At 38.1% G+C, this 21856-nt stretch overlaps 1 protein-coding gene across 6 annotated transcripts in view; it reads left to right on the top strand.

The window, feature by feature from the left end:
• The first annotated feature begins 736 nt into the window (after positions 1 to 736).
• Positions 737 to 21856, top strand: part of gdpd5b (glycerophosphodiester phosphodiesterase domain containing 5b) — a 58449-nt gene continuing 37329 nt past the window's right edge. For all 6 annotated transcript variants that reach the window (XR_003675362.1, XR_003675363.1, XM_028464657.1 and 3 more), the window contains exons 1-2: positions 737 to 1090; positions 18033 to 18212. Coding sequence is in view for 4 of the 6 variants with exons in the window: in XM_028464657.1 (XP_028320458.1) it covers positions 18096 to 18212 (117 nt within the window). In the remaining 2 variants the exon portion in view is untranslated. The remainder of the gene's footprint in view (positions 1091 to 18032; positions 18213 to 21856) is intronic.

The following is a 21856-nucleotide window of genomic DNA, read 5'->3' on the forward strand; positions in this document are numbered from 1 at the left end:
CAGCATAATTAAGGTTCTCTCCCAGAACAATGATGAATGACATATGACACACACTTATATAAAATATAAAACATTGGAAAAAGAAATCTAAGTATATAATACTATACTACTTAACACACTATATACATTAAAAAAAAATAGAGCATAATGATGAAATCACACATTTTAAAGCATCCCATTGTAAACAAGTGGAATGAAACAGTATTTTGTGTATCATAGACAGATTATTATTTCTATTGTCCAGTCATCTCTCACCTGGTGTGGGACCAAGACTGACGCTTATATTTTCAGTTACTGTTTTAATAAAGATAATTTACATAATCATTATTCTGATTATAATTTCTAAAAAAAAAAAAAAAAAAAAAAAAAAAAACACATCATAAAACCCCATATTTTTTAATGGTTTCTTTGTTAATTTTTCCCTTTCTCTCTCAAGTACCCCCTGTAGTGCCCCCATTTGAGAAACACAGTATTAGCGTGTGCAGTTATAATTTAATTCAAGCTGATGAACTTTATTTTTTATGTTGTTGCGTTCAAGGTCTTTTGCATATTTTGACGAGACATCCCGTAACATGAGATATGAAAGAGCCTTAACAATGCATGACGTATCAATGATTTGTGCCTTTTTTGTATTATTTATGTGAAGCAATATAAACATGTAAACAATGCAGTCCAAGATTATTGTTGCGAGTAAGTTATTTACGAGGGAACGTGAACGCACCAAGCCGTAGTAAAGTCAGTGTGGTGTGGCTGTGTCAGTTATTCAGTACTGTACAGTACAGGAGGGCAGGACGTAGAGAAGGACAGGACGAGCACCGACACACTGTCGGTGTGTTTGCGTGTTTTGTTTCTTATTCACACGGAGTCAAAGAGCGACGCTGAACCAACGCGGTGGATAAAAGACAGACAAACCCGAGCTATCAGTCAGTGTCGGTGGAAACGGCTCCACTGACACGCTGCGACCCAGCGGCTCCTCTGAGCCTCCCTTTCCCACGGTTCACCTCTCACAGCTGGGGACACTTAATCATCTACAATACACAAGTTCTACCTGGACCTACGAGTCGACTTTAAACACAGCAGCTACAGACAGGTGAGTGTTATTTATACTGCATGTTGTTTATATTTTACTCTCATTGACAAACTTATCACTTCACTAACTTCAGGTTACTTGATAAAACATGCACTCCCTTATTCTCTTTAGTAATGTATTTCAACCACCTACCCCACTTTTTACACAATGGTATTAAACATATGGCTCATGGGCCAAAACAGACCCCACGAGGGTCCAGTTTAAGTAGCAACAGGGAAGCTTGCTATAGAAAAGCCCTTGAGGTAAATAAAATTAGTCAAATAAATGACTAAAATGACACACAAGACTAGTGTACACACTATTATAATTGATCAGCTCGACCCATTTATCCTGTTAAATAAATAAAAAAATAACCCCTAAAACACACAGGACAACAATAATACACTAAATGATACACAAACACACTTAAATACTCCAAATACACAAAATAACAATAATAAAAAACACAAAATGCCAATGGAAGTAAACACAATTACTTAGAAAGCACACAAACTGACAGAAAAATCCAAAATCACCACTAAAATACACTGTGAATGACAATGTAAAAAGACTAATTACACAAAATAATTCCAAAAGTACACAAAATAAAAGGGAAATGCACTAAATGACTCCAAAAAATATATATATATATATATATATATATATATATATATATATATATATATAAATACACAAAATTACTGAAAAAATACACAGAATATACAAAACAATAGCTACAATACACATAATTACTCTAAGGGGCTGTAAGTTAGATTAGTATATCCGGGATATCTTTCCGTTAGCAGGCTTCACCTAACCAAACATTCCCTGTCAGAGAGAAGCTGTCCTACCAAGGTCGATAACAACATCCTAATTTAAGCCAAGTGATTTCAGCTTGGCTACGTGCGCGCTCCCATAAAAGGGGTGGAGATTGCAGCGTCTGACCAAGCACTACAATGGAGAAACCTGGCAGAGTGACCTTTTTTACAATGGAGGAATAGCTGAAACAAATATAATGGATTCAAAACCGTTATGACAGCGAAGAGCAACAGTGTTAGTGCAGCGCGTACCTGGAGGGATCGGTTTGGAACCTATACTTAGGTTAGGTGTTCAGCTTAATTTAAAATGATGAATAATTAAAATACATAATTCATGCCAAAAACAACACTGTTGTTACAGAAAAGGCTGGAATGATGCTGATGCTGTCAGCCTCACTATAGCATATGAATGAATGAATGACTGACTTCACCCGTTCACGCAGGCTTCATCAGCTGACTGTAGATCAGTCCATAAATTTATTATCTTTCCTAAAATATGTCATCGGTAAATGAAAGGATTGCATTTATCCATTAATAATCTTTTTTTTACTAAATGCAGCTGTCAGATCTGCACCAACCAGGATCTTCTAACAATGGGCAGGTTGTTTTCTAAGAGAACTGATTGGTCAGGAGGCGGGGCTTTAGTACTTTAGAGAGCCAGAACAAAACCTGGTCCCGACCAGGTTAGTTGTTCAGCCTAAGTTACTATGGTGATTTAGCCCCACAAGACGTTAGCGAGCTTCGTAGGACAGCACACACTGATTAAATCTCGGAAGTTAGCGTGATAAGAGGTAATCTAGTTCTGTAGTATCGCTTCAAAAAGCACACGAAATGCAAAATCGCAATGACGATGAGAAAATAACAAAATAATTCCAAAATAATTCCAAAAGTACATAAAATAACAATAGGTTCAAAGCATAGAATTACTCAAAGCACACAAAATGACAGAAAAATGCAAAATCACAACTAAAATACATTGTGAATGACAATGAAAAAAAACTAATTAACTCCAAAAATACACAAAATAATTCCAAAAGTACACAAATTAACAGAGAAATAGGCAAAATGACTCCAAAACACACACAATGACAACAAAATTACTGAAAAAAAATACAAGAATATAAGAAACAATAGCTACAATACACAAAACAAAAACTAGAATACACAAAAAATAAAACAATAACTTTTAAAAATATTTACAAATAATGTTTTCTTCCTTGTATTAATGTTTGCTTAATAATGCTGATATTAGATTCATTAATGTGGTCCTTGGATCAGATCGTTTTTGTGGCCCCCTGCTGTGATAAAAGGGTGCTGGATGGAGCCTTTTTAATCTTAACCAGGGCAGAATAACACTGAGATAATCACACCCATGTTTTTGTTTAATCTCCCCAGTAACATTAGAGTTCTCAGACTGGGTGGAAACTGGTGGACCAGTTGAAAACTCTTGTGACGACGTAACATTTCTGCACAGAAATAAAGGCATGTGTCCTCAACCTTTTAGTGATTGTTGTAGCAATGATTGCTGCTGTTTTCTGAGCAGAAGACAGGAATCATATTTATTACAATGGTACTTTACACTAGTAGGGTTGATAGCAAAAATATAGGATGTTTGTACATTCATCTTCTGCACTAAAGCAAAGAATAAAACCTTTAGTGCATTTTTTTTTTTTTTTTTGCTTCTATTTTGTTGTAAGTACATTATCTACTGGCACAAAGGTGAGAAATTCCAGTGCTGTATGTTATCTGACACTATCCCATTACAATTACCACTAACTTCAAAACCTCAACAGATACAGTAGCACATCTGTATCCATGTGTCTGTGAGCCTGAGCCTACACTCAACTCTACTGGCAGTTCAGCATCTTCTTTTCTTGAGTTATTTCTTACACTAATGAGAATTAAACACCAAATCCGACTGTCAAAGAGTCTTGCATAAAAGAATAACGGCTGATTAGTTGTGTATATGTTAACTACTCTATGTACTACACTTGTTAGAGTTAAAAAACTAAAAACATGGAATCAGTAAGCCAGACACAGGCAACATGGTGGCCTGGGGTCTACTGGCCTCGGACTAATTTTGTGCAGCCCCAAAAGTAAACAGGAATTGAATCAAAATATAAACAAAATTGATTAAAAAAAATAAAAAAAAAATAAATACAGAAATTATAGCAGAATATACTTAAGGACAACAAGAATCTACAAACTGACTCCAACAAATGGAAAATGACTCAACACACAAAACAACAGCAAAATGACAAGAAAAATACACAAAAACATACTGAGTGACTCTACAAACACAAAACTTCAACAAAAAAGCCAAAATGATTAAAAAAAACATTTAACATTAAAATTTACATAAAACAACAACACAAACCCATTGTTCTTTCCTGTATCAATACTTAGATTTGTCATTATTCTAAATGCTGACATGATTATTGATAATGTGGCCCTCAGATCAGACAATCACATATTTGTGGCCCTGCTGTGATAACAATTGCGCGTCTCTGTAGTAAGAATTGTGGGTAAACTGCAAAGGGTGAGACAAAATAAAAAGTGGGGGCTTCTTGACTGTGCACATGTACGCCTATTTGTTTGTGACTCTGCAGGGTGACGGTCACATGTGTCCTGTTGTTACAGCAGTTTTGATTGTTTACTCGTGAATGCCCACATCTGCAGAGGGCGGGGCTCTAAGTCTGACCACTTCTGGCTTATGAAAAAGTATGATCTCATATGAGGAAAATTTTTTTCCCCTTCTCACAGTCATGTAAAAAACATTTTTATTGGGAATCAATGCATATTTAGTCAGTTTCACTGGAGGATGACTCAGGATGAGTCAGGACTTTAAAAGGGACTACAGTATGTGCAAGCTTTTTCTTTACATTTACACCTGAAAGAAATCTATTTGTAGAAGTGTGCGCTTTATACAATATACGGTTATGAATGAACTGTCAATATATTGGTATGGAATAACAAAGGAATGTGAAATATGCTTTAGCACAGCCAGCTTTATGAAAGATATTTAGGTCATGCCTCTGAGGCCTTGTCTGCACGTAGCTGAGTGGGTATCTGCTAAAATTAATATAATTTTCTACTGTTTGGCCTGTCATCCACACAAAAACACAGGATAAGGTTATTAAAAACTGGGCATTTGGAAAACTCCGACAATCGTGAAGATTTGGGAAAACTCCAGTTTTGCGTTTGAGTGTGGATAACTGGCACTTTAAGGTTCCAAACTTTATGGGGACTGTGCTGGCGGCATTGGTGTGGGGAAGCGGTGCTCGGTTGGGGGTGCTTGGGTATGCCTGCTTGTCTGTGGCCCTGCTTGGGCAGTTGATGGCATCCTCTCTCGTCGGGGTGGGGTGGGGTGGGGCCACCTCCCTGTGGGCGGTGTTGTATCGTCCTGGTGCAGGAGTGGGTTTCTCTGCTGCGCGGTCGCTCCCCGTTGCGGCAGAGCGGGCACTGCGGGCCTCAGGGACGCGCCAAGCAGCACTGCGGGAAACCCACCCTGTGGCACCCCCCGAACCATATTGGCCCCACGGAGCACGGCGGCACCCCCACTCCCCAGGCACAAGGGGCACCAGCCACACCTCGCAGCGGTTCAGGGGGCGACCCCCACTGCATGCCGGCCCCGAGCAGCCACGTGCCATCTGCGCCATTTGCCCTCTCCGTGTGGCCCGCTGTATGGACGGGCCAGGCTCACACCAGGCCTCCTACATGAACTCAAACATTGTTAGGCAGGTGTGCAAAGCTATAACGGTGCACTTGGAACCCCAATACATAAAGCTGCCAACAACTGAGTGACGTCCATTCACTTCTAGATAGCACATTTATGCGGTTTTGTGGATGGATTTTTTTTTTTTTTAACGATGTGTTGACATAACTTTTTTTAGAATGGAGGATTGTGATATATGTTTATAAAAATATACCCAGCTATGTGTGGACAAGACTTTGGACTCATGTTTATCATACTAGAAAGAAATAGTTTTGATGTTGAGATTATGCTTTTTTAGATTGTACACCAAATAAACTCAGAAAGTCAGACTAGCTGGAATGTTGGCAGTATCTTAGCTTCAGATGTGTAACATGCAAAGGTTTTATTATTAAAACCAAGTGCAACTGGCTTTTATGTTGGACCTAAAAAAATGCTCTTTTTTACTTTTAGAAACATGCACCATGTTTACAGCAATGATTAATCTTCCGTATTGTTATTATGCACACAACATACGTGTTCATCCACTCATGATTAATACACTTCAATAGGGATGTCCTGACACAACTTTTTCACTTCCGATACATTACGGATATTGAGTATTTGTTGATACGGATATTGATCAGTTACGATATTGGTGCAAATCATACAAACTTATGAACCACCTCAAAGCATTGTGCAGCGCGATTAGAGAAGTTTTCACATTCACAGACATGCCTACCTATGTGCTCGTCCTAGATAGTCCAAATAGCCATCTGGCCTAGTGTCATGTGCCTCAGCTAGGTGAAGGTCACAGTGTTCATTGTCTGCTCACTTGTGACTAATTAATATTTTCAATACATAATGGAGACAAACAACTGGGATATACGTGCACTGAGAATTTCATGACCTAAGGAAATTAGCTGTATGTTAAAGCATCACTGTCACACTATTTAAAACTATCTATGTTTGAAACGCAGTATTTGAAAATTACATTGACTTTTTTTTTTTTTTACTTTCATTATGCGAGAATATTGTTAAAGAAAAGAAACAATCCATGTTTTCATCAACAAACACCTCCAATAACATCAGAGAAATATCTGCTACAACAGTGAACAGTCACTCATTTGGCAACACTGGGTGTGGCTTTCCCACTTTTGGGAGATAGTGCAGGATTTCCAGGCATCAGGATGACTTCATTATTATGCAGTAGACTCCTGCAACTTACAGGATACATGCTAAACAGCCAAGTTGACTCTTTCCTTAATGGTTCTCCAGTGACGTAACGGCCGGGGACGTGACTTAGAGAGAAAGTCGCTTTTGGTGTGCTTCACACCTTAAGACTAAAACTTCTCTTGTAGTTTGAAAAAATTAAATCTTAGCAAATAATAGATGCACTTACAGGTTACATAATCAGAACAGTATTTGCATTCGCTAGTAGGGATGCACCGAATTGAAAATTTGTAGCCGAAGCCGAATAAAATATAAACGCTTGGAATATCGAATGCGGTTAAGTTTTTCACTATTTTATTTTAATAGTGCATAATTAGCCTAGAATACATTTTTAGACATGTTTTTTCAAGAAAGTAAATGTTTATTGAATATTCTGACATTTTTTAAATATTCCAGTAGCCTTTGCTTTTCAAAAAAAGCACAACAAAGTTTTTCATTTATATTAGCCCTTCAAATAAAACAAAACATGCATTCCAAAAAAAACTAAAGGCATTAAAGGGGAGCTATGATGAAAAAATCACTTCATGATGGTTTTGCTACAGTGATATACATCCCTTTAGACTCATTCAGAGGGACAAATTTGAAAAAGTTCTGTTTCCTCCTTTCTTGTTATTCCACATTTTGGGGAGTTGGATTTTGCCCACGCTGGCAGGTGAAGTCACCGACCGGAAGATCCTTTCTCCTCCTAACATGGACATAATGCACGCCTCCTAGAATGTGTGCTCCTCCCTCTCCAATACCTAACAGTTAAAACAAACACTGTGGTTTAATATAGAATATATATTCTACTTTATTGCCATATTCGTAAATGCAAACTGCACTACTGGACGCCCAAACTGCACTACTTTTTCTGCTGCCGATAATGTTTGGAGTCACTGCTTGGAGCCACAGCCATTATTCACACACATCAGCTGTTTGCGCTCCGTGCTAATGCTACACCTGCCTATGCAGTGAGGCCCAACATCGCTTGTGAATTTAGGAGGAAACAATGGGGATGTTTACGGATTCGTGGCTCACAGCGCTAACAACGGACTCTGTTGTGGAATTGGATGGCTTCCAACTTTTACGCGGTGACTGAGAGCGGTAAGTGGAAAGGAGAGATTCTGGCTGTGTTTGTGTGAGGAAAAGAGGAGCTGCTGCTGCTGCTAGTTCTGCAGCAACTCGCACACACTTTTCTGACTCATAATCACTGCACATTGTTTGATTGCGTCACACGCTACTATTCTGCCTTGCTTTTAACTCTCTCCACCAAAGGCCGAATGTGGCTTTTTATTTTGCAGTATCCGGCTGATTATATTCGCTTACCAAATATTCGGTGTATCCCTATTTACGAGATAGAGTAGTTAGCCATGGCGACACAAGTTGGTCCAATGTCAACACAGATGGCAGATCACATACAAAACAAAGCCTTGGAATTTCTCAGATTGAAGAGGCCTTGGTAAGCTTTGGTGCGTTTGTGCATACCAATGATTCCCATCATGTCCATGCATTCCATGGATGTCAGTTCAGTTGTTTTCTTTTCGGGCCACAGGGTCAGCAATGCAACTGCACCTGTGTTTAGAAGCCCAGGAGTATGCAGGCCATTCAAGTCCAGCTGTGGGGTTTGTATGTTCTGCCCGGTGCTTTGCTAATGATGATAAGCAGTTGTATAGGATAACTGTGGCTCATCGATTCTAAGACCATTCCTTTTCATTAGCCTTTATTTAGTCAGGAGAATTAATAATGTATTTTGTGTTCCTATCCGTTTCTTGAAGTTTCCTTGAGCAAGAAGCTAAACCCTATTTAGCTCAATATAACACTTTGCTTTTCATGGCAGTTCTGTCACTGTGTGGACGTGTGTATGTGTGTGTGATTACCACTCGTGAAGTTATGCAAATGACGGATTACATTGAAGTTCTCTCTAACCTTGCCACTGCAGTAATGGTTGAAAGAATAAATAATTTTGGATTGTCTGCCTTAATTCTCAAATAATGGGTGTTCCCTTTGAAAGACTGCCCCCTGTGCAACAATGAACACTGTTACACTTTTTAAGTACATTTTTTGAAGAAAAAAAACCTGCACAGATCCATATTGATAGGTTTATCATAGCTTCAGTTTGCCACAGCAGAGGCAGTGAAAAGCTGCAGGTTGCCCAGCCATAACATAATCTATAACTACCCCAGGTTAGGGGTGTTTAGTGCAATGGTGCGAAATTAACAAAAATGTACCAGATTTTTTGCTATTCAAGCGTACATACACAATAGGGCGGAACATTTGTATAATTGTGTCTTTCTACATTAAGGACGTATGTCTTAATAATATATTCTATGCTGATTTAAAACTCAACCCGACCTAAAATGTTAGATCATCGTTCAGAGGTTACAAGTACCATATATCCTAAATTTAAACTGTCATTAATCCTACTAACATAAAACAAATGACAGCCATCGCTGGATGCCACTCAATTATTTAGCATGTATTCTGTTCTACAGACAGTATACATTTATTATTCACTCACCAACTATACTAGGGGCACCGATTTGCAGAAAACAAACTCAGGTGGACATTGCATTACATGGAATATAGCCTCACATGCATGTTTTGGTACAATATCACAGATTTACACACACTTTAAAAAAAAAAAAAAACGGCTCAGCAAAGAAACTTACATTTCATGTCTGGCGCAACACGTAACCATAGTAAGCAAGTTTGGCTGATTTTGGGTAACAATGGCTAAACTGAAATGACAAGGAAATGGGTAAACTCTCAAATCAAATAGGATTATTTTTTTAACTTAAAAAAGGTGCTACTAACTAACTGTGCTGTAAGTGTTAATTCAACCGCGAACGACCAACAGATGCTTTTCCAGTTTGACACTATGACTAGAGCATCCTTTTGTTGGGAGTCCATAATCACATGCTGCACTACTGCTGATGTGAGATGGTTGAGCACGTATACATTAGGCAGACAGAGTCGTCGTGATCCATCGTCAAGGTGATAATTATTCAAACCCACACACCATCAGCTGCCTAAACAGTGACGTATCAGATGAGACGTTAGCTTTGTCACTCCCCAGCAGGGAAGAGCTCAGTTCAAGCTGAGTGTGTTATCTACTGTAACTCTGAGTGTGTGCTGTCCTTTTTTTTTTTTTTTTCACCTCAACATTTTGTTAAGTAAATTGCCCAACACATACTGAACTATACAGCACATACATATTTCATTAGCTCTAATTTATATCCCATCTTTTGATGAAATCCTCCATAATTATTTGTTGGTTTAAACCAAAAGCAGTACTAAGTCATGTAATGTAGTTTCTAGTTAAATCCCGAAGGGTTAAACAATGAAATCTTGTGAAATACAATCTGCTTTCTGAAATCACAAATGTACACCAACTTTTTTTTAAACATTGGACTGGATCAAACGTCAAGGCAGAAGTAGTATGTGATCCTTTTAAGACAGGAAGGGAGACGTCACTATGTGGGTGATAGAGGAGTATAGGGATGCAACCAGTCCTTGAGGTTGGCAGATCCCTTAATTACAGAAAATGATTTGATTTGACTATTGTTTTATTTTAAATTATACAACAGTTAATTCTGACCAAGTAATTTGGACAACAGACATTCTAAGAGTGCTGATATAGAGCAACAACAGCCCTGGGACTTCTTAAGGATCATATCACTCCGCTGTACGGCTAATCTAAATACTATTAATTACCGTTACATCTTGGGCTACACACACGCAGTACACTGTGTGCTCTCCACTTTTTGTTTGTGGAGTCAACTGATCAATTAAACAAACAAACAAATTATATTCTCTTGCCACTTATTACTGTTAACTAATAAAATGTGCTTGTAGAACTGTTGTATAAAAGCAATATTACACTCGGGTCGTGCTGTTTTGAGGAAATATCAACACAACAGTATCTACAACACTATCTAAACCCATAACCGAATCACACCAGCTGATATTTCAACACAACAGCACTCCCTCTTGTGTGATGTTGTTTAAATATGTTTGTTTATTTCATTTTTATTTTTTACTACTTTGTATTATAATACATATGTATTAAAATAAGTCATTTTTTTTTTCATAAAAAGGAAACACATTTTTACATTTTTTTTCCTGTTGTATATTTTCAAATTAAGCCTTGATAAAAGCAAAAGAATACTCCATTACCTAAATCCCCGTTAGCTGCAGCCCTGAGCTAGACCAGAAGAGAAATACATGCACTATTTCCCTCCACGTTGTTTCAGTGATTCCACCACTGGTTTAACAATGAGTTATGGGACAACCGGTTGGCTCCCCTGTGTGTCTGTCATGTTGCCTCTGGTCTCTGAGATGGAGTTGGAGGAACATAGTTTGTGTGAGAGACGGGCAGAGGAGAAGTGACGAGCAGTGACTCCTAAAACGTCTATTTTAATATGAAATAAACTTTAAAATAAGATTATATTGTTTTAGGGGATATCCTCATTTACTATATTGTGTTAAACAGAAATATCAATATAGTAATTCTTGATACATTGCCTAATGTCAATGCCTTAGAAACCTGACCCATTGGCACCTCTTTTGTATCTTCCCCGTCTCTTCACACTGATAATGAAAATTAATGACAGCAATATATCATCCTCTTTCTGTCATTGTTCTAATTTGAAGATGCTGAAGGACTAAGGCTTGATTCTTTTTTTTTTTTTTTCTGTTGGCCCATTTTTTTATTTTATTTTTTTAATTCAGGATTGATGAACTGCCTGTTTTAAGAGCAGTTCATAAATAGTTTGTATGCATTAGTGTCAATCACACTCCTATTATTTGACTAATCCTGATATTTGCTTCATTCTTGACTATTATTTTACTCATACTAGGTTTTTGCCTCCTGTGTATTTTAAACACATCATATAACAAGTAGCTTTGTTATTGTACATTAGAGTAAGTCTGCTCTTGGATGTAGCATTAGTACAATGAGGTAATGTCATAGATATGTTAGTATTATTAGGTCAGTGCTTTATTGCACTGAATTGGAGGTGTTAAATAATTGTTCTACCATTCCTTCTCATTTTTCTATTTACATGTGTCACTTAAGTTTGGCAACACAACAGCATTTGGTTGCTTTAGATCAAAATTCTAGAAATTCAAATTTAAAGAAAAATTTAAGTTATTAAGGCAACACAAACTTGAGCAGAGATATACTGTAGCTTCAGAAAAATTAAACAAATTTTTTTGGATTTTTTTTTTAATTTACTTTTGGTGCTAGGGTCTAACTTTATGATCTCACAACTGTATGTTTAATCATAATTTATATTGTCAATCAAAATAAGTTTTTATGCCCTGCTATGGTCCACTGATAGTTCACACTGACAATGCCTAGAGAGTTAGATGGCATCATCTATTATCTCTATAATCATTACACAGCAATTTATAAGAGGAATTTCCTTATTTATGTTTTATTAGGACCCTAAAATTAACTGGAAATGGATGCTGCAAGTCCAGCAAACTCAAGTTGATTTTTCTCATGCCACAAAGCACTCAGTGCTATAAATATAATTTACTCTAGATTGTTTCAAAGCTTTTGTATCCTAACCTTATAACTGGTGTACCATAACCCTATCAAAGCCGGTAAAACCGGCTTCAGAGCACCGTTTTTTTGGTCACGGATTCTGTTAGCTTTTTGTTAGCATCTCTTTTGATAATGGGTCCTAAATCAGCTGTAAAATACAATTAATCGAAGTTCGATTACGATTTTGATTATTACATGCAACGATTTAAAAAAAATAACATACCGTAATCAAGAAAAAACAATTCTTATTATTATATTTTACATATGTTTTATTTGCTGAATAAAACGAACCCACTATTTCAGACATCTACAAATAATAAAACTTGTCACACATGTTAATAATACTAACTTTGAATTGTTTAATCCACGCACAACCTCCTCCTGTTCATCGCAGAACATAACAAGGTCGCATTGATATAGGTTCATGGGTCAGGTAAGAGCCAAAATCATATTTACCTGTTGTGACGTGCGGCCTTGTTCCCGTGCACAGTTCTGCATTCACTTTGATTGACAGTCTCAAAAACAAGAAGTCAAAGCCTATCACGGTGCTTGTTTCCATTTGTATAGGGGTCTATAGGACGAAGGCGGGACTTGTATACATTGATGTATATGAATGACCACGTAATTGTTTACTACATATATGTAGAACTGTACATAGAACTGTAACACAGTTTCCCAGGTTTGTGTTTGCTAGTAATTGACATTTTTTTATAATTCTCGTGGCAATTACAATTACAAAGTCAATTATCTAAACTCAATTACACAATTACAATTATAATTGACCCCAACTCTGGCAGGTTGTCTGGCATGTACTGGACCTTGTCACTTAAATTGGGTTCATATCATTAATGCTGAATGAGTGCTTTAACCGAAATGCCGATCTACAACTCTTCCTCAGATTTACTCGCATCCAAGCATGAAAATTAATCATTTTAGAATCGTACTTCTCCAGAAATCAAACTTCAGTGTGCTTCATATTTGTGAGCTGAGAGTTTCTCTGCTGTCATCACGGAGATTACAGCAAACCCAAAATTGGATGCTGAGCGGACGGGAAAATTGTTTAATGTTTAATTAAAGATTACAAAAACAAAACATTTGGCACTTTTATTACCAGATATCGGCATTATTTATTTTTGTGAAATAAGATTGCGTCAAAAGCATGAAATGTCATAATGGTGTCAGATACGCTTTAAGCATGATTTGTAAAGTAAATTCAGTTTTAAATGCTGCCTGTTTGGGTAAAATGCAGTCAGTGCATAGAATACTGTCATTAGACAAAGAGTCATGCCTGCTAGCCCGTACAATTATGAAATGAGGAAACACTTTTTAATTACATTGTGCAGAGATAATCACTGTGTGCGCAGACACATTTGCCTGAAAGGCAGGAGATAGTGGTGTTTCTCACAGTAATACGAACCCCTCCCCCTCTCCAAAGGCTGTCTTTCCCCTACTTGCACAGCTGACTGGGTCATTCGAGCGTGGTTTGTGGTAAGATTTAAAATCTGATGAACAGGAAGCTGAAAGCTGGAGGTTGTGGCCATCATTTCTCTGCCCCACACCTCAGTAGCTCATGCTCAAGGGAGTGATCTATATTAGAAGTTGATTAAAATTTTTGTGGGTAAGCACATAAAAATGGATCGTATTGGTGAATATATTTGAGGCTGGACTTTGCTGTCTTCCTTCTCGGTTCCCCGATCAAAAGGAGTGTATTTTCTGCTGAAACATTTCCTTTGGCTTTCCTACGCTTTGCATGGCATTGGAGGAAATGAGACAGCAGAAATAAGATGGTAAAATCTGTTTATGGTTTGTCCAGAATTATGTGCGTCAATGCTTGCCAGTTCAAAAACTGTTGTATGATATTGTATTTTTTTCAAACTCTACATTATTTCTATTTACCCTCTATTAACCATTTTGTTCTCCCTTTTTTGTACAGCAATGTAAGCTGGTGGGTAAAAAAACAAGTCAGGTAAATTTGTTTTACCACTGGGGGGTAAAAAAAAAAAAGCTAACAATCTAATCTGTGCAAGTACCCACTTTCTCTTATATTTGAAGATTTCAAGATCATTATCATTATGATTTTAACTTTTACCTAAAATAAACATTATAAAACCCCATACTTTTCATTTGTTAATTTTCTACTTTCTCTCAAGTACCCCCTGTAGTGCTATCGAGTACCCCTTAAGGCTCAAACATACTCAGGTGGACCCCGCACACAACGGACTCAGCGTGGACTGTCTGCTCTCCTCAGAGCTTACATACTTGGGTGCACTGCCGCATAGTAGTTTCCATTAAAATCCTGCATGTCCCATGATTCTTAGCGCTTCGCTGTAGTCCTTGTACTCCTGGGATATGTTTTAAAGGTGTTGCTACTGTTATAGCTCTTCTGCCAGTCTCTCAAGTTCATCTCTTCTGCTCTGTTTCACCAGGTGGGTGAAATACAGGTCGGTGTTACATTTAATGCAGGTCAGTGTTACATCGATAAAATGCCAAGCAGTGTTTTGTGTGACGTCAGTTACGCGGAGAAGTCAGCGCAGTTGTAAAATCTGAGCTTTCCATTTAACTGGCCTGGCGGACTCTGTTTTGCGGGTGTACACCCGAGTATGTTCGAGCCTGAAGGGAACACATACTCCCATTTGAGAAACACTGTACTGAAAGAATGAGGTATATTAAATACAAACTAAAAGATGCACGAGTCTTCCACTTTAAGGTGATGCAAACATTTCTCTTGCTCCTCACATACCTCTCTGTGCCCTGTTGGGTTTCCTTTTTCTGGGGTCCCATTGGAGAATTAGCTACCAGTCGGAACTGGTGCGACGCCCAACGGTGCGGCCTTTCTCTGGGAGCACTGGGACATTACACAAATGGAGCCCCTGTTTCCTACTTTGTTAGGGCTCGAACAGTGTCATATATCAAGCTAGTAGCTATTTCAGCTGCACAGGCCTGGCCCACACTTGCACACCTCAAGCCATGCACTACACTTAGTTTATAGCCTTTCTCATTGAGATCTGTCTTTCTTTTTTCATGTGGCCATACCAGCCTGTCATTGCCTGATCCCATGAGATCTCAGAAGCTAAGCTAAGCTTGATTAATAGTTGGATGGGAGACCACTAAGAATTCCAGGTGCTGCAGTGGGGTGGCAGTCGCTCCAGTGGGGTGGCAGTCGCTCCAGTGGTATCTGTCATTGTGTCCTTAAGCAAGTCAGTAAATTTCCCCACTTAGGGATGAATAAAGAATACTCTACTTCACCCACATTGTCTAGTATGAATGTAGTGTGTGTGTCTTGGTGAATTATTATTCAGGATTACTCTACTTTTCAGTATAACATTGCTCTCTGGCCCATATTAAATGTAATCATGAAATAAAGTTTGGTTTTTGTGCACTTGTGTTAACAGGGAGAGTTGGTGAACGTCCCAAACAAGCACATCGACACTTAAGCCTTTTTTTTGTGCTAGACTAAACTTACATATATCTTCTAAAACAAAGACGCCAGTCAAATAATGAGGAAAATCTAGTAAAAAACAGAGACACTGTACTTCTTTGATCACTTCTGTTTGACAATAACCCGACTCACAGGTATGATTAAAGACCTTGTAAGTGTCCAGCAATGTGACAGTAATTCTAAGGACTGAGAGTGTACAAGTGGTAAGAATTCAAGCATTTTTTCTTTTAAAACAGGTTATAGCATAAACTTCCTGTTGAGGTAAATTAAAGGCGTCATTTCAGGACGATTGAACATAATAGTTTGTTGACAGGATGACAGAATGCCAGTGCTGAACATGCCTTTTACTTTGTTGTGATGAGCACACTGTGTTTTGCTGTGTCAGACGCTCAGTTGTTGTTCAGTCTTGAAAGCTTAGCTGGCATGCCCAGGCTTATATCCTGTTTGACTCACACTCATTATGGAATGAGGTCTTGATCATCTTAGGTCAATATCAAAGTGACTGCCTCTAACCTTTGTGGTAAGTCTTACATGTAAATATAAAGTAGAAAGTTTCCTTATTTATGCATATTTCTTGACTGTTAATCCAAGCATTTATTTTTTATATCATTTTAACCACTTTTCTAATAGTTTTAGGATTTTGTCAACTATTGCAATAATCATCAGCATTGCAAGGGTCATGTACTGTATATCACAGCTGACAAAAGGTGTGAGATTAACACATAGAGCAACACAATTAAAGGCACACACAAATTGTCAAAGGTCTTTTGACAATTCTGACATGTCAAATCAGCCTCTGGTCAAAGTTTACACAAAGTAAACTATGATATGAATAGAAAATATTGCTCCATAAGTAATACCCCATATCGTTGAATTCTAGAATGAATACTACTGCATTGCAGTAATCCTCATTTTACATCCGTTTTTTTAGTTTTCACAAACTACAACAATCAAAAGCCTGTTTAATTATTCTTCAATACAAATGGGAGCCTTGATCTCCAAGTAAATCTGTATCAATGATGCTAATGCATTTATTTAAAGGACCCATGTTAAGCTAAATCAACTTTTCTGTGCTTTAAACATCATAAAAGTGTTATTTGGGCTTCATACACATGCCCAAAGTGTTATTTTTTCCCATTGATTCCCTCAATCGTTAGTTAGAGGGTGATTTGCTCCTGTCTTACTGCAGGGTGAGCCCAAACACCTCGCTCCAAAAAAGTAGCATGACATGGGACCTTTAAGACCAGACCGGTTATAGAAATATACACATATAACTGTGAACCCCTCAGGCTGCTGTGTTGCTGTTATTTGTTTGGAAGTGTTGATCAGAGCCAAATGATAAGTGATTAGTGAACACACCCAGTTTTTAACTGAGTAATGAAGCTGTTTTTTGGTTGCTCAGCATGAGCTGAGCCAATTTCAGAAATCCTATTCCATTCTGACATGTTTTTATATGACTTGATGCTGGCAGAACTTGCCTATTGGACATAAAAAAAAAAGTGTGTCCGACTTCTTGATTACCACAGATCAAGAGCGCATATTGGTTTACTTCATTTGCGAGCTTTATGCCTTTTCTCTTCATCAGGTCGGATTAAAAGGTTTGTCTGCTGCTGTATGTAGTGCTCTATGTCAGACGTTTAATATAAAATACATTTTATTTAAACCCATTTTCTAATGTGAGGCATATGCTATCGAAACCAAATTTTGTTGATAACTGATTCAAACGTGGCTCAGATTTTTTCACATTGCACTGGGCTTGAAATTATTGGGACATTCAATTCAAATTGTTACTGTTATAAAACAGTCCTGCTACAACACACTGGGCTGCCTTTTGTTGGCGTAAGATGAGAGGCAAACATAGGGGCCTCATGCTGTTTTTGGGCCCATATACAGAGAGCCAGTTAAATCTATTTATGGGCACTGTAATTTAATGTGATGTTTAATAGAGCATTTCTTTACCAAGCCCTCTTCAATCCATTTATTTCTTTTTTCATGGTACCGGTAGGTATTTAAAGGTCGCAGCTGAAGCTGTTGGCAAAGAGAACAGCGTCTTGCTATCAGGTCCTAATTAAAGGCTAGGTTGTGTATAAGCATTAAGCGTGGTCCTTTTATTGAACTCAGAATGGGTTTACAATCACAGCAACAGGCAGGTTGCTTAAAGGACTACTGGTTTAATGTGTTCTATGTTTCCACTGCCTTTTGTAGCCATGTGTGTTTTCTTCTCCCTTGATGTTCTGCTTGTTTTTCCACAGGATCCTTAGTAGCCAGTGGGATGTTCGAGCACTGGGAGCAGGAGCAGGACTGACTAAAGGAGCATGGTGAAACACCAACCCCTCCAGGTCTATGAGCGCCAGCTGTGTTTGTCCTGCATCACTGGGATCTACGGCTGCCGATGGAAACGTTACCAACGATCCCAGGATGACACCACGAAGGTCAGGGATCATTCTGGTGTTTACCACATCATGGGTCACTCTAGTTCCACTGAGCCACATACACTATTAACCCTTGCATGTACACCACATGTGGTTAGTATTTATGGGACATTTACCCTCAGCACTTTTCAAGAACCATCCACTCTCGTCACAATGTTTGTGTGGGAATGTGTGAGGAGATGAGCATGAGTGGATTCACAAAGATCTGAAATAAAGGGTAGTAAGGTGTGTCCCTAAATCCTTAGGAGGCGCTGTTTCCTCACTTGCTGTGGGGAGTTCACTAACATTGTGGCGCATATAGACGTTGAGACTGCCCTATTTAAATGAACAGTTTGCTCGTTCAACGTGGATAGGTGAGTGCACAGAAGCACAAAATTACATTTGAAGGACTGAAATTGGAGGCAGGTGGAATTCTCTGCTACACAAACATCCAATAATGTAGAAAACTAAGTAAATAAAAGTGTTGTTTAATAAACTGAAGATGATCTACTGAGAATTATTTAGCATGTCTGAGCTGTCCTGAGTAGCGCTTTGTCCGAACCTTGTTTCATCGCTGCGTAAACGAGGCAGCTGATCAACTTATTCTGGCCTGACGCTTCTTGCAATCAACGCGACACAAGAGTTTAACGGTCAAAACACAGCAAGACACAGCTCTGATGCGTCCGGAGCGCCATCCATGATCTCCGCCCACACCGTACTCACACGCTTCCATAGGTGTTCAGCTGTTTATCTCCCTCACACACACTTTACTCTGCTTTTTTTTTTTTAGTGGCTGTTAATATTGACTATTGTTTTTTTAAATTATTTTCTTATACTAGAAAGGTTAACTGGAGCCTTTATTTCCATCTCCGCTGTGTTTCGTCAACATTTACTGCAACTGATCTTTGTGTGAGTTTGCCACTGAATGTGGGTGATACTATTTTACAGGGCAGAAAACAATCACCACAAACAGTTACAGCTTTGATGAATTGCATTGCATTCACTGCATTAATTTATTTGCATTTCCCCCTCCTATTTATTTGCACTCCATCTGTGATCAGCCTACATTACATATTCATCAGAGGGAACGCCCTAAATGGATTGTGGGTGCATTGTGACGTGCTGAACACGCATAGTCCTGATTCTCTGGGGTTTGTACCTCTTATTAGTGTGTGGAGTGACATTTGCACACGTTTTAATACCCCTAGACCTTTAGTGAATCCGTCCCTATGTGTAGGGCCCTATAGAATTCATTTTTTTTCCAAATTCTGTATTTTCCACATTCATTTTTTAAAATTCTGTATTTTTAGAAATGTTTATATACATTCTTTCAGAAGATTTTGGTTTTCAATTCCTGTAAGGAAACAAAATACATAATACGTTTAAAAAATGAAAACAATAGTTAAACAAAAATGTGTCAAAATAAAAATCTATTGTAATGTAAGTTTCAAACTGACATTGATTATTTTGACTGCTCCTTTTTAATTATTTATAATCATATGTCATGAATATGTATGAGAGCAGCATTAATGTCACCCAATTTCCTCCCAGGGATCAATGGTTTACTGAATCTGGGCAGGTCTATTGATCAAGTGTTGATCAATTTAAATTAACCAAATTTAAATGATCATTCCAGACTGTAACGATTAGACAAAAATAAATTGACGGAAGGATGCATTGGTTATTTCACCACTAGTGGCCAGTATATTTTATAATATTAGAAGCTAAGGCTGGGCGATATGGACCAAAACTCATACCTCAATATTTTTTCTTAAAATGGCGATATACAATATAAATCTTGATATTTTTAACTCAATGAAGTCTTACCAGAAAGTCAATTCTGTGTTAAATTTGCTGATGTAAAATGCCACACATGCACATTTATTAACAAATATATGCACAATATGTTCCACTTTTGGCTTTTTCGTCTCTAAGGGACAGCATGTGTGAGTGAGTTCTGTAGTGTACTTTGTTTAGGGGAAGGTCTGGGGTAAGATGATCCATCTAACTGTGCTTTTCATGCTGTTGTGAGAAGTACCAAAAGCAGTGACTCAATAACAATGAGATATCAAATATGTATTTAAGAAATATTGAAAAATTGTAAAGGATACTTTGACTGTAATCTGTTATATTGCCCATCCCTAGTATTAGCTATCAAGTTATCATTAGCATACGATGTTTAAGACTCTACAGTCCCTGGAATCGTCCACAACAACAGCCAACACTTTTCCCCACAGATGAGATGTGTTACTGAAACACTCTGAACAGGTGAAGCTGATGAAGGCTTGGCCCCTTCCTCCCTGTTTGCAGCGATTCACGAGAAACGGGTGTAGCTTCACAGACGCATAAAAGTTCCGAGGAAACTGGTGGGTTCTGTGTTTTGCAGTGAGTGATGAGTTGCATAGTTTTTTGGCAGTTTAGATGGTGTTTTCAGGTGGCCACTTTGACATTTTGTTTATCTCAGGACTAGGAGGGGGGTACGGGGGGTGCAACGACTGAACGTTTCCCCAGACAAACATCCTTGTCCTCACGATTACAGTGTTTCATTTACAGTATGTCACTTTCTGCGTTTAAAAGTGGATTCCGTTTGTGGTTTTTTTGTTGATTCCATGATTCTGTCAATGATTCCATTAAAGTGGAAATTATTGGGCCCTACAGAAGGGGCATTCGTCTTTTCTAAAATTGGCTGTTTTATGAGTCCTCATTTTTTCTTCAGAAATGTTAGAAAAGTTCAAAATCCATTCCACAGAACTGATGCTACACATGGGTTACGGTTGGTCCTCCTCCTCGCTGTGTGCGCGCTTTCCTGCATTTATTGTGAGGGATTTACCTTTTCACCTTCTGTGTCCTTGATGCCTTCCTCTCTGTTCAGGAGCCTTAGCAGTCCACACATTCCTTCATGTAACCATGAAATACAGTACTCTCTTCTCGTGTTTTCTGCCCTTGTATTCCTTCAAAGCTGGTAGCTGATCTAATAATTTACGCAAGGATATGCATTATACATTTCAATATTTGATCTTATTCTGCATTATTCTTTTCTCTCCTCTATTTAGAGAATTTGTAAAAACGGTTTCTGCAACACACCACAAAATTAATATTCAACACACAAAACGTACACATTTCCATACACGTTTTCACACAAGAGCACACAAATGGTGCCTTGCACAGTTTATTTCTGCACAAATCCAACACCATGGATCAATAGAAACTTAAGAGACACACAGTAGAATCACTATAATCGTCACAACTACGTCTTACAGAAAAAGAGACTTGTTACACAGAACCCTTTATTTCCATCTTTGTTCAGGAAACAGGACACCATGCGGCTCAGTTTCCTGTTGGAAATAAATGTCTGTCAGACCAATTGATAGAATAGTGCAGAGTCGGCAGTCTTTCTGCACAGCTTAGAGTCTTTTAGCCTGGTATGCTGCGCTGCACGTGTCATGACTGAACTGCAAAAAGGCAAGTCAGACTCACGCAGGTCAGTTCCTTGTTCCTCATTTGATTTGCTCACCTGAGTAAAAAGTAAGTAAACTTTATTTATAGAGTGCTTTTTACAGACTGAGGTCACAAAGTGCTTTACATCAAATGAAGCAAAAATCACAGTGCATATTTATCCATGAGACTGTCTGAACATGTATGTTTTTAAAAGTTTTTTAGAAGAC

Source organism: Gouania willdenowi, chromosome 13 (assembly GCF_900634775.1).
Source record: "Gouania willdenowi chromosome 13, fGouWil2.1, whole genome shotgun sequence".
In the NCBI taxonomy this organism is placed as follows: Eukaryota; Metazoa; Chordata; class Actinopteri; order Blenniiformes; family Gobiesocidae; genus Gouania; species Gouania willdenowi.